General features: G+C 39.3%; 1 protein-coding gene across 36 annotated transcripts in view; it reads left to right on the top strand.

Moving 5' to 3' along the window:
* kcnma1a (potassium large conductance calcium-activated channel, subfamily M, alpha member 1a) overlaps positions 1-13,193 on the top strand; it is an 847,042-nt gene that overhangs the window by 683,380 nt on the left and 150,469 nt on the right. For all 36 annotated transcript variants that reach the window (XM_043678944.1, XM_043678947.1, XM_043678946.1 and 33 more), the window contains 2 exons: positions 3,828-3,914; positions 12,489-12,565. In XM_043678944.1, coding sequence (XP_043534879.1) covers positions 3,828-3,914; positions 12,489-12,565 — 164 coding nt within the window. The remainder of the gene's footprint in view (positions 1-3,827; positions 3,915-12,488; positions 12,566-13,193) is intronic.

Genomic DNA, 13,193 nt, shown 5'->3' with positions numbered 1-13,193 from the left:
TTAAGATGCCCTGGTGGTAACTGATCGCACTCAATGTTTACACAGTCAGATCACTAAATATGAAAATATATATTTCAGAAGCAGTTTTTGTAATTTCTTTACAGTTTTACTTGCTTCAGCAAACTTGCAGGTTGTCTCCTAGCCCACTGTAAAAGACAGGCCCTTGTCATTTGAGCCCATCTCCCACCCCTGTTTGTTGCTTGACATTGAGTGAAATATTAATGCATGAAGTAAATTAATATTTTTGGCAATATCTTTTAGCCCAAAGATACCAAATTTATTCTTTGATTTTTTTTCATGATTTTTGTTTTTTCAAGTTGCATTCAATTGCTAACCCAACTAGCTTAGTAGCTACTTGCTTATTCTCTTTTTTTTTGTCCCAAGAATTCCCCTTCTTTCCCCCAATCCTACTGACCTCCTTCCTTTGTCTGACTCCAAGCTCGTGTGCAGTGGTATATGTACAACAAAAGTAAGAGGGCTTCCAATGCCATTCAGTTAACTGCAATCACATGTGGTTTGCAATGGTTGTTCCTCTACTTTTGAAGGTGTTGTTCTGTGTTTGTGGTGAAAGCATGTCATTGCCACGTTTAACTGAACTCTATTCGATACAAACATAAATTTGCTTTCCGGGATTTTTCCTTGATTTTTCTTGTTAAAATTTAATCTGTTAATATGTCACTCTTGCACCATATGAATAGTTTGCTGATACATGGAAATCTATACCGAGACTTGGTTTTTATTAATTTATAATCTAATTAGAATGCCAATTGAATATTAGATTGAATCTGATGTCTGCAGAACTCTGATTTCATAAAGAATGAAACACTTATGAGAGTACAGGGGCACATACGCCAGTGTGCAATGTATATGCGCGGTCATCTAAATGATAAAGACACATATTAGAACTGTTCCATTCAACCCAGCAATACAAATTATGGCAGGATAAAGATACAGCGACATTTTATAAATAATAACACACAAGTGGTATTATTTTACAACATGGATATTATGTATCACTTTGTATTGTTGATAAATTTCATAATAAATCCAAGAAGCACAAACCATTTTCCCGAACCAGCTTTTAGAGATACCATAGTGTCTGATTTAAAATGTATATTTCATATTTTCCTCTTTGAGAAATTACGTACAGCATCTTTTAACATAATATTCTTTGTTACATCTAGTAATAATGCAAGAAATAAGGCCCACATGCATTTATTTAGCAAAAGCATCAACAATAAAATATGTTTTAAAACAAAAACTGTTAGAAAGTATTAAGAATGAACCATGAATTGAACATATCTGGACTCAAATGTTCAAAACTTCATGAACTAGGCAATTAGAACACGTGATCATCGTTAGAAGCTGGGCTATTTCCCAACAATTGGAGGCCAGTGCAAATGAGTCCCATATTGAAGAATGTTCATTGTGTCAAACACTTTGAGATCTTTCAACAATGTCATAAAGTGTGAGATAAATAAAAGATTTTTTCATTTACTGCAAAATTATTTTGTTTAGAATAAATCACCAGTTTCTTGAAGTCAGATATTCGCAGCTTCCCAACAATTCAGGACTTGCACAGTGGAGAATTCAATATGTTTTATACCAGAAGTGAAACAATAACTTTTAACAAGTGTAGAAAAACAAGTACATGAGAATTACCAACTTAATAAAGGTGGAGGAGGAGGGGATTGCAGTTAGTTGGGAGTAAAAGGTGAAGAAGATATTAGAAATAATGAGAAGCTGCAGTGACAGAGAGAAGGTTTATGGGTTAAGTAATTTGTGACTGCTTAATAGCAAATCAAAGACTACTAAGTAGGAAAGTAATCTTGGTGAGATAGTGGAAGTGCATTAAGCAAACATAGAAATAGCTAGGAAGATAAAAACTGCATGCAAGAAAATGGGGGAATTGAAAATGAAAAATCAATGTAGTGAATCTAGAATAAGAACAAAAAATATCCAGAAAAATCATTAACTTTGATGCTGATTGATCTGTTTGGTTTCATATTTTCTCTATATTTAGGATAAGTGAAATTTGACTTTAAAACAGAATCACCATTCCATTTAGAAATATTATTGCATTAAATGATGTTAGCAGGTTTACTTTGAGAGCTGTTTTTTATTATTCAGAAAGGAAAGTGAAGGGCCAAGATCCATTGTGCAGGGTTCCAGAAATACTTAAAACAGTAGGAGGCAAGGATAATGTAAATCAAAGGAACAGCAGCTAGTTGATGAATGATTCTAAGAACAAGGCAGAGGGAATAGGAAGATTTTTTTTAAAAAAGAACTGAAATGCCTGGTATTCTCCTTAGACTATTGAAGAATCCTTGTGGAATTTAGCTGTATCTATGAAAGGTGATGCTGGTATAATCTCAGCAAACCAAGAGGTGAGAATGTGCCCCTATCGATAACACTTGTACATCACCAACTGCAAGGAATCATCCCTGGAAGCAATTTAGGTCTTGCTGTGCTTTATTTGTGAAGATCCCTTATCTTGAGTGTGCTTTCTCTATTGCTAGTCTTTTTCATGTTTTTTTTCTTCTTGTCAACCAGTAATCAAAGCCTTTGGATATGAAAGTAGAACTATATAGAATCAAGTAGTGTAAGAGTGCCCAGAAGAAAGAGCTGGATAAATATTGTGAACAATTGGGATTAAAGTAAGATTTATTTAAACACAGATTGGGATTCTTGTCGATAGCATATACCAGCCATCTCTTTCTTTTGGGTCAGCTACATAATTTAGCGTGCAATAGTTATCAGTTTGATGTGTATTACCTTTAAAGAATTATGACTTACTTTAAGGTATTGATAAACTGCAGTTCATTAATGATATTACACAGAACTCACATTGTTTTGCAATCACAGGGGAACTAACAAACTAATGAAACTTGTTTGCTTGACACTGCAGCTGTCCTGGTAAATTATTTGTGAATAGTAGCTTCACCTTAAGGATACAGGGCTAGATTTCAGTCCATACATGGTGGTCACTCAGTGAAGAATCTTTTCCATTTCACCAGAATATTGCTGTCAAGATCTTTCTTGCCTAAGTAATGTTGGTTGGTTCAAATATAACTGTTTTGCCTATCAAACCCACATCCAATTCCTAAACCATTTTATCAGAAGTTATTCAAGTGGAAAGTATCTGATCGCAACATATTATCATCAGAGGTAACACTCAATAAAAACTAGAGTTCACTTCAGACATCTCCTCCTCTTAACCAGCTCAAGAGTAATGGGGAGAGCTTGACAAGAAGGTTTCTTGGGACCTTGTCAGTTGGGGAATGTGTCATCATAACAGCAAGAGGGAGCAGGGTCCTAATCAAAATAGAACAAAAAAAAATTGGCAAATTAGAACAAGTAGGTTTGCAGCAAAGAAAAGCACTACTTCTGCATAGAGGTAAAGCAGCAGTCACCCATCAAAAAACATTCATCCTGAAAATTAACCTTTAAACTGCACTTTTGAAGTCAGTTCAGACACTGTGATTAGCAATGAGCTACATCACCCAGATTAAATTTAAAAGCCTAAGCTTTGCTTTGTTATCAAAGACTTTCAAATGAGCTAAAATGAGATTTGTTTAAGGGTGTATGTTTTGAAGCAGATGGTGCTTTGCTTATCTTAATATTATGGGTCTGATAAACAAGCTCCTTTCAGTCATTAATTGAATCATTTACAATCATCTGTCAGAATGTGCAGATCATGTAAGAGAGTTTTCAATTGCCGTGGGAATGTTTTCACCATTCCCCTTTGAATCACTTACTATCAAGACAATGCTTTTCTTCAGCTGCAGGTAACAGAAATTTGGTGTTTTTCTGTTTTCACTGAGTAGCATACTAATCAATCCTGGGAACCACATCAAGATCCATGAAGGCACATTGGGATTCTTCATTGCAAGTGATGCCAAAGAAGTGAAAAGGTAATTGTTTGATTGAGATCCTTGGAAAATGAAAGCAAATGTAATCTGTTTCCAATTAATGATGAAATATACCAAACAATATTTAGTCCCATATTTTTGCTTTTTTTGGAATAGTGAGAAATCAAGTCAAGTCTGAGAATATTATTACTTGTAATCCAGCAACTCACTTTTTATGGGAAGAAAGCATTTTCATAAGTTAGGATGATAATTTTTTAACAGTTTGGCATTAATTCCAAAATGTTCTTCAGCATTCAAATGTTAAAGGGATGGATGTAAATGTGAACTGTCCAAACTTAATAAAAGCAGCTGGGAGTTTTGTTGCTGTCATGGCAAGCAAGATGGCCAAGTTCATTTGTCTGCTCGTAATGTTGCTCAGACACCATTATACCCGATGCTTAATCTGTCTTTGTCAAAGCCACCACTGTTAGCTTTGGAAGGAATGGAACACAGTGCTGGGTATAATCCCATGAGAAGATGTTCTTAGACAATGGTACTCTGATGAGTTGACTGTCTTTGTGGAATTTCATGGATCAGAATCTTCCATGCTCCTGGCTGGTATTAGAACTGTGACTATTAGTGCCAGTCAGAATTTTTATAGAGGCAGAGTGGGATTCAAAAAAATTCAAAGCTCTTTCTTTTTTAAGTGATGTATCAGAAAACCAGTGAGCATAATTACAAAATTAGGAAGGGATGGAATCATATTCTTGCAGCAATGGATGCCACAATATTGCCAGAGATCTTCTGCAGAGAATCTGGTGAGTTACTTAAGGTCACTTGGTCATGTATAACAGGGTCAAGATAGAGAGCAAAGCTCGTTCTACTCAAATCCAACAATGTGAATTGCTTCAGTGCCAAAAACTAGGAACAGAAGTAGACCATAGGGGCTGTTGAGCCAGATCTGCTGTTTGATATGATCATGGCCAATTGTGAGTTTCAGCTCCTCTTTCCTCCCCACTAGTGATATCAACTGGGTCCCTGTGAAATGAGAGAAATCTGTCTGTTTCAGCCTTAAAGGTATCAGGGGTAGACTATCCATCACGCTCTGGGGAGAGTATTCTGGAGATTCTCAATCCTTCGAGGGAAGTGTAGGAAGGGTTTGGAGGGATATGGGCCGGGTGCTGGCAGGTGGGACTAGATTGGGTTGGGATATCTGGTCGGCATGGACGGGTTGGACCAAAGGGTCTGTTTCAATGCTGTACATCTCTATGACTCTATGAAGTGTGGATGTCATTGGCAAAGCTAGTATTTATTGTCCATCCCAGATTGCCTGTGAAACTGTGCTGATGAGCTGTGCTGTGCTGATCTTTAACAAGGCAGTCTGTTAGGAAAGGAGTACCAGGATTTTTAACCAGTGACATTAAAGGAGTAGTAAGATATTTCTGAATCAGCATGGTGAGTGACTTGGAGAGAAACTTGCAGGTTGTGCTGTTCCCATGTATCTGCTGACTATCACTCTAGATAGTAGTGGTTGTGAGTATAGAAGTTGTAGTTTAAGGAGCCTTGGTGAATTTCTGCTGCGCACCGTGTGGACGGTAGTCACTACTGCTGCTGCTGTGCCATTTGAAAGGTTGCAGGGAGGGAGAGCATTTCATGTTCATGGATGTGGTGGGAATCAAATGGGCTACTTTGTCCTGGATGGTATCATGGAATGTTGTTGGAGCTGAAGTCATCCGGCAAATCAGGGGTATTCCATCACACTCTTGACATGTGTCTTGTACATAGTGGACAGGCTCTGGGGAGTCAGGAAAAGAGTTACCCACTGCAGGGATTCTCTGACCTGCTCTTGTAGCCATAGTATTCATGTGTCTGGTCCAGTTCAGTTTCAAATCTGTGATAACTCCAGGATGTTGTTAGTAAGGGTTTCAGTAATGTTGATACCATTGAATGTCAAAGGGTGATGGTTAGATTCTTTCTTCATGGAGATTGTCATTGCCTGGCACATTTGCAAGCATAAATATTACTTGGCAATTGTCAGCACAAGCCTTCATATTGTCCAGATCTTGCTGCATTTGGACATGGATTGCTTCAGTATCTGAGGAGTTGCGAATAGAGATGAACATTGGGCAGCCGTCAGTCAACATCCCCACTGCCTACCTTATGATGGAGGGAAGACCAGTGATGAAGCAGCTAAAGATTATTGGGCCTAGGATACACTGAGGAATTCCAGCAGCGATGTTCTGGAGCTGAGATGACTAGCATCCAACAACTACTAACTTCTATTGTGCTTGGTAATGGGACCAACTAGCATTGAGGTTTCCCCTGATTCCAATTCCCTCTGTCGCTTTGGAAGGGCTCTCGACCACACTTGGTCAAGCACAGTGTTTATGTCAAAGACCATCTCTCCTCCTTGGTCCATGTTTAAACCAAGGCTGTAATGAGGTCAGGAGCTGAGTGGTCCTGGTGGTGCAGATTATTGCTGAGTAGGTGCTGCTTGATAGCACTTCCATCACTTGATTGATGATCAAGTGGAGACCAATAGGGCAGTAATTAGCCAGGTTGGATTTGTCATCATTTTTGTGAATGGGACATACCTGGACAATTTTCCACTTTGTCATGTTGTAACTGTCCTGGAATAGTTTGCCTAGGGGTGTGGTAAGTTTTGGAGCACATGTCTTCAGGATCTTTGCTGTAATGTTGTCAGGGCCCACAGCTTTTGCAGCCATCTCTTGGCATCATATTGAGCAATTCAAAATCACTGAAGACTCTTATCATTAGGGAATCTCTGGAGGATAAGATGAATTATTGACAGCTGGCCAAAAATTGTTTCAAATATTTCAGCATTATCTTTTGCCCTTGATGTTCTGGGCGTCCCCTTCATTGAGGATGAGGATCTTTATAGAGCTTCCTCCTCCAATTAGTTATTTAATTGGCCACCACCGTTCACAACTAGATGTAGCACGACTGCAGAGCCTACCTTTGATCTGTTGCTTGTGGGATCACTTAGCCCTCTGTTATATACTGCTTATGGTGTCTGGATTGCAAGTAGTCCAGTGTTGCAGATCCACCAGATTGACACCTCATTTTCTTCAATATGCCTGATGTTGCTTCTAGCTTGTACTCCTGTGCTTTTCATTGAACTGAGGTTGATTCCCTTAGCTAGATGGAAATGGTAGAGCGGGGGATAGGCTGAGCAAAACAGTTTTTGATTATGTTTTTGTACAGTTCTACTGCAGCTAATGATTGGGAACACTCATAGCTACCCAGTCTTGAATTGCTAGATCTGTTCAAATTGATCCCATTTATCATGAAACAGGAAATCTTCAATGTGCAGACTTGATGTGGCAGATGCATCAGTGGCAGGCAGATTGATGAGCATAAAATCAAGGGTGTTTTTCCTTTTCATTAGTACCTTCACCATCTACCAAGGAACTAGTTTAACAGTTATGTCCTTTAGGACTCAACTGGCTTGGTCAGTAGTGGTGGTGTTGACCCACTCTTGTTGATGAATATTGAAGTCACTGATACAGAGTACATTCTGCTCTCTGACACCCTCAGTGTTTCCTCCAAGTTACGTTCAGCGTGGAGAGGTACTGATTTAATAGCTGATAGTGAGTTGGAGAAAAGGAGGAGGAGAGGGGACCTAATTGAGGTATACAAGATAATGAGAGGCATAGATAGAGTCGATAGCCAGAGACTATTTCCCAGGGCAGAAATAGCTAACACGAGGGGTCATAGTTTTAAGCTGGTTGGAGGAAAGTATACAGGGGATGTCAGAGGTGGGTTCTTTACACAGAGTTGTGAGAGCATGGAATGAATTGCCAGCAGCAGTTGTGGAAGCAAGGTCATTGGGGACATTTAAGAGACTACTGGACATGCATATGGTCACAGAAATTTGAGGGTGCATACATGAGGATCAGTGGTCAGCACAACATCGTGGGCTGAAGGGCCTGTTCTGTGCTGTACTGTTCTATGTTCTATGCAGTCGATAATAATTAGTGAGAGATTTCCTTTACTATGTTTGACCTGATGTCAATACTGAGGACTCCTAGGCTAACTGCCTCCCAACTGTAAACCTCTACAGCACAACTGATAGGCTGCCCTACTAGCGGGATAGACGTAGTTAGGGATGGTGATGGTGTTATCTGGGATATGGTCTGCAAGGTATGATGCCATGAATATGACCATGTCAGGCTATTGCTTGACTGTGAGGAAGGTTTGTCCAAAGTTTGGCACATTGCCCCAAACATTAGTCAGGAGTTGACAAAACTAAGTTTGCCATTGTTGTTTCCGATGCCTCGGTTAATGCCACGTGGTCTATCTAGTTTCATTTATTTCCTCTTCTTCCCCCTAAATGGTGGGCTGTTTTCTGGAGACTTGTCCATGTTTTGGGTCTCCTGACCAGAAGAACCAATCTGTCAGCATCCACCCCATGAAGCCCCTCTAGAATTCTGTGCGTTTCAATGAGATCACCTCTCATTCTGAAAATCTTCAGAGAACACAGGCCCGATATTTAGCCAATGCCATTCAGCGTAGCACTAAATCTTGAATTTGGTGAAGAGCTGAGAACTGAGTGAGAGCTGTAGATTGGCCCCTCATGCTGTTCCTTTTTCCAACCTTCCTAGGGAAAGAGAATTCAGGACTATATTCCAACAAAGCATTAATGATTGTTAATGCCTGTTATGATGTATCAACCTTTCATTAAAAGATTTGGTAGCAATCCACTCACCCACTAAACTGGACTTAGTTAAATGATGCAGCAACTATTTAGCCATTAGTGATATTGTTCAACATGGATTTTGCTGTAATATTTAAACTGGTTATGATAAGTGATACACAGGTTTTTAGTAAAGACTGATTACCCATGAACTCCCCTCAAAAGATCTTGCTGGATTATGCTTCCCTGTACATTAAGATACAATTCATTCCATTCAATGTTTAAACAGATAAGGAATATTGATTTTTCTAAAGACCTCAAAGTGTTCCTCAGTAGCATATCTGACACTGCCTGGTGGGAATGCACATAGTTCAAGGTTTGGGTTGTTAAAATAAATTGTTAACATTACAGCATAGAATTAATCATACAATTGATTTGAATGCAGTTTTCAATGCAAATTAGAGAAGAATGCAATTGTTTAAGTGTAAGCTGGTTCTCTTTCAACATGATCAGAAATCACCATGATTGACAAGCAGAAAGCCACTGCTTCTATTCTTTGAAGATGTGGGCATTTGCTATTTTAACTCATTCAAAGCCTACTCAATGACAGAAAGTTAAAATGGGGCCCATAATTTGAATTCAGAATCGAAGTAACACCTTTGGTTGTTACTCGACTATTTGTGTCTGTTAAACTACCAGACGGGTTTAATGAGCCTTACTGAAGGCAGATCCTGATAGGCCTCATTTCTGCCAGCAAGGAAAGCAAAATCTAAAACTGATCCAGAGGAAATCTAAGTTTAAAATAAATAACAGCAAAAAAAGATGAATACTATTGTTTTTAAAGACAGAAAGTTTCTCTCATCTGCATTGGTCCTGAAAACAGAAGAACATCACATACTGGACTCATGCTAACCAGTTCTTGTTTGTGGGCAACGGTTAGTCTGATGGACTTCTGCTTCTGAGAAACTGAGTAATAATCATTTTGTTTAGTGCCTGTAACTTGAAGAATCTTTTGTTCCTCAAGTGTTACTCTCTTGTTGCCAATTATGACTTCATGAATCTACTCCAGTCAGTTTGCCATTTGAATTTTCTTAGACTGAATGTTTTGGGTTCAAGCTCAGAATCAGTGATGGCAAAAAAAGGGTGTTCAATTCTCTAATCCATTGTCCTGTGGTCTGCTCTGCAGAATTAGATCTGGGATAATACCTACCAATTGCCTTTTCGTATTATGTACCTATGAGTGTTGTGTTAGTCCCCCAGTCAAGACTAGAGACTAATTCACAGGGAAATCATTTCATATACTTTTTAATGGGACTCGACTTTGTGAAGAAAGACATTTTTAATTTACAAATCATACATTTTGCGAAATGGAGATATTTAAAATGCAAAACATGAATTATAAATACAAAAAAAAATTGAATACTGGAATATGTCGAGAGAAGACAGGCGGCATAGTGGCTCAGTGGTTAGCACTGCTGCCTCACTGCACCAGGGACCCAGGAACGATTCCAGCCTCGGGTGACTGTCTGTATGAAGTTTGCACATTCTCCCCTGTGTCTGCATGGATTTTCACCAGTGCTCTGGTTTCCTCCCACAGTCTAAAGATGCGCAGGTTAGGTGGATTGGCCATGAGAAATTGACCATCGTATCCAGGTACGTGCAGGTTAGGTGGATTGGCCGTGAGAAATTGACCATAGTATCCAGGTACGTGCAGGTTAGGTGGATTGGCTGTGAGAAATTGACCATAGTGTCCAGGTACATGCAGGTTAGGTGGATTGGCCATGAGAAATTGACCATAGTATCCAGGTACGTGCAGGTTAGGTGGATTGGCCATGAGAAATTTCCCATAGTATCCTGGTACGTGCAGGTTAGGTGGATTAGCCCTGTGTGGGTTAGCTATACAGGGTTACAGAGATAGAGGGGTGGGTCTGGGTTGGATGCTCTTTGGAGAGTCAGTGTGGACTCGCTTGGCCAAATAGCCTGCTTCCACACTGCACTATAACAGAAGACAGCTGCTAAGTTATGCCGTTTCTCATCTGATACTTTGAGGGTAAAAGGATTCTTCACTGACTCTGATGATCGAATCTTGTGGAGGTGTCAGTGGTCTCAGCTGTCAGCAGGAAAACTGGTGAGAGCAGTGTCATCTTGCATGGAAGGCCCATACATCAGGCAATTCACAGCCATCAGTGAATCTTCATCTTAGTTAAGGATCCAAGGGATGGATGTCCCACCAACCTATAGCTCTTGCCTCATCAAAGGGCCTACTGCACTCCTAGATTAGACAATTCCAACCTGTTGCAGGTACCAAATCCACCCAGGATATTGGTAATAGGAAGGGGACAGTTATGAAGGGGAGTTGACAGAAAGTGTAGATGGGTGATTTTCATCTGACCCGCCCTCTTTCTTTTTAAGGAATTTCTTATGAGGAAAGGTTCGGCAGGATAAGCTCGTATCTGCTGCACTTTTGAACAATAAAAGCTGACTTTATTGAAAGATACAAGATCCCTAGCATTTTGACAGAGCAGATGTGGAGAGAATGTCTTCTGTTACGGGAGAATCTGGAATTAAGAGTCACTATTTAAAATCTAGGGTCACCCATCTCAAACAGATGAGGTGATATTTTTTCTCTCTTAAAGTTGAGAGTCTTTGGAGCTTTCCTCCTGAAAAGGTGGTGGGAGCAAAGTCCTTTAATATTTTTTAGGTAGGGTGAATAGGTTCTTGTTAAGTAAGGAGGTGAAAGGTTAACTGGGGTAGGCGGGACTGTGGTCCCCTAAGCAAGGGGCTAAATGGCTTCCTCTCACACTCAGTTTGTATGTTCAACATAAATATATCTTCTGTGACTTGGTGTCAAACATAGCTTGATAATTCTGCAATGAAGGGAGTATTTTACTTTGTTGAAGGTGCTGGCAAACAGTTAAATTGTTTGATTGAGAGAGTTTCATCCAAAGTTGACCTGTTAAATGCTGACATTAGGTGCCAGGCACAAACTTCTCCATTCCCATCATTTAGTATCCCACACACTTATGAGTTGAACATTTCACTAACAAAACCATTTTACAGGAAGAACAAGGATGATTGAAGCCTTAGGGCTGTGATTTATGAAAAGAGGCTGTCCAAACTGAATTTGTCATTGGAGAAGTTAGTTCAGGAAAGGATCCAGATCTTTAAAATGCTGATAGTCATGGATAATACAGATGTAAGCAGGTTATTTAACTTGGACAGTGAGTGCAGAACTACAGGAAATGAGAACAAAATTAACATGCCTCAGGCAGGACTTGAGATTAGAATGTTCTTTCCCCCACAGAGTAGTGTAGATATTGGAACAGATTCTTAGCAAAAAAACAGTTCAGGCTGTGCTGATTAACTCCTTTAAGAAGAGCAGCTACATATCTGGTTAAAGGTAGAACTGAAGAATATAATGATACGTCCAGACAGAGATGATCAATGACTTTCGGAAACACAATAGTTCTTGTGACACCGACGCCATGGAAACGTCATTGGTTGGAGGCAGCTGGTCAGAATTGAATAATGGGTCTTGTTAGGATAGATTGATATTCTGGAGTTTCAGTCAATTACCTTAGGGGGTCAGGGAGAAATTTCACACAACTTTTCCTCAGGAGATTAAATATGTTGGGTAGAGTCCACGATAACACAAAGTGTGCATGGCTGTGAAAGGAGCGGGATTGATGAGGCAAATGGCCTTTTATGTTTTGTTGAATTTTTTTTTCCTTCAGTTGGAATGAAATGTCTCTCCTATTCCCCTCAAACAATCTTACTGAACCTTACTGTGGAATTTGGAACTTAAATTCTGGCCTTATATCTTTGAACTTAACGCATGTAAAGATTAGCTGTCGAAGACATTACACTGCCTTTCTCCATCTGAATAAGCCATGTTGGGTGTTAGTGAAAATTGTGGCACTGTAGCCTGGAGCAAAGGCTTCTGTCCATTAAATGGTCATCCTTGTACTTTATTGCTTCAGGGCATTTTTCTACTGCAAAGCTTGTCATGATGACATCACAGATACAAAAAGAATTAAGAAATGTGGCTGCAAACGACGTAAGTAAAAATGTCTTTTGTTTTGCATTATTATCTTGTTATTAGTAATTGTACATTGCAATCAGTGTTCATTTTGAATAATATTATTGTGCCAACGGTGTATAGTTATTGGTGGAGGGCATGTCAAACATCAACTATTTTCTGTCATTAGCTTGTCATTGGTGGTCAGAAGTGGGTACATTATTGAATGTAAATCTGCATTTACTCATCCGGTGAGCATTGTGTATAAGCAACAAACTATAAATGCCTGCTATGCAGTAGCCAAACACTCATATCCAACAGTTATAAAATGTACAGGTGCATATTTTATTGCAGCTCCACCATTAATTATAGTCCCTATTTGGCAGAATTTGGTTCAACTGCCATAAAGTTTGTTACAAGATATAAATCTTTTACCTAAGATGTGTATGAAGGCCAGCATGTGTAAGAACTCAACTCTTAATAATTATTATAAGTCAACTCTTAATGTTGTAAAAACATTGTTTTCACACCCCTGTAAATTATTATTTTAGAGCAGAACATTAATGCTTTTATGTGCATCAGAATGGATAAATCTTGGATTTTGCCTTCAATTTGTAAAGGCCGAAACTCTTCCCCCAATACCCATTGCTCCCTGCAGCCAATAGAG

This window comes from Chiloscyllium plagiosum, chromosome 38 (assembly GCF_004010195.1).
Source record: "Chiloscyllium plagiosum isolate BGI_BamShark_2017 chromosome 38, ASM401019v2, whole genome shotgun sequence".
NCBI lineage: Eukaryota > Metazoa > Chordata > Chondrichthyes > Orectolobiformes > Hemiscylliidae > Chiloscyllium > Chiloscyllium plagiosum.
The sequence above is the reverse complement of the archived record's forward strand: the minus strand, read 5'-3'. Positions and strand labels throughout refer to the sequence as shown.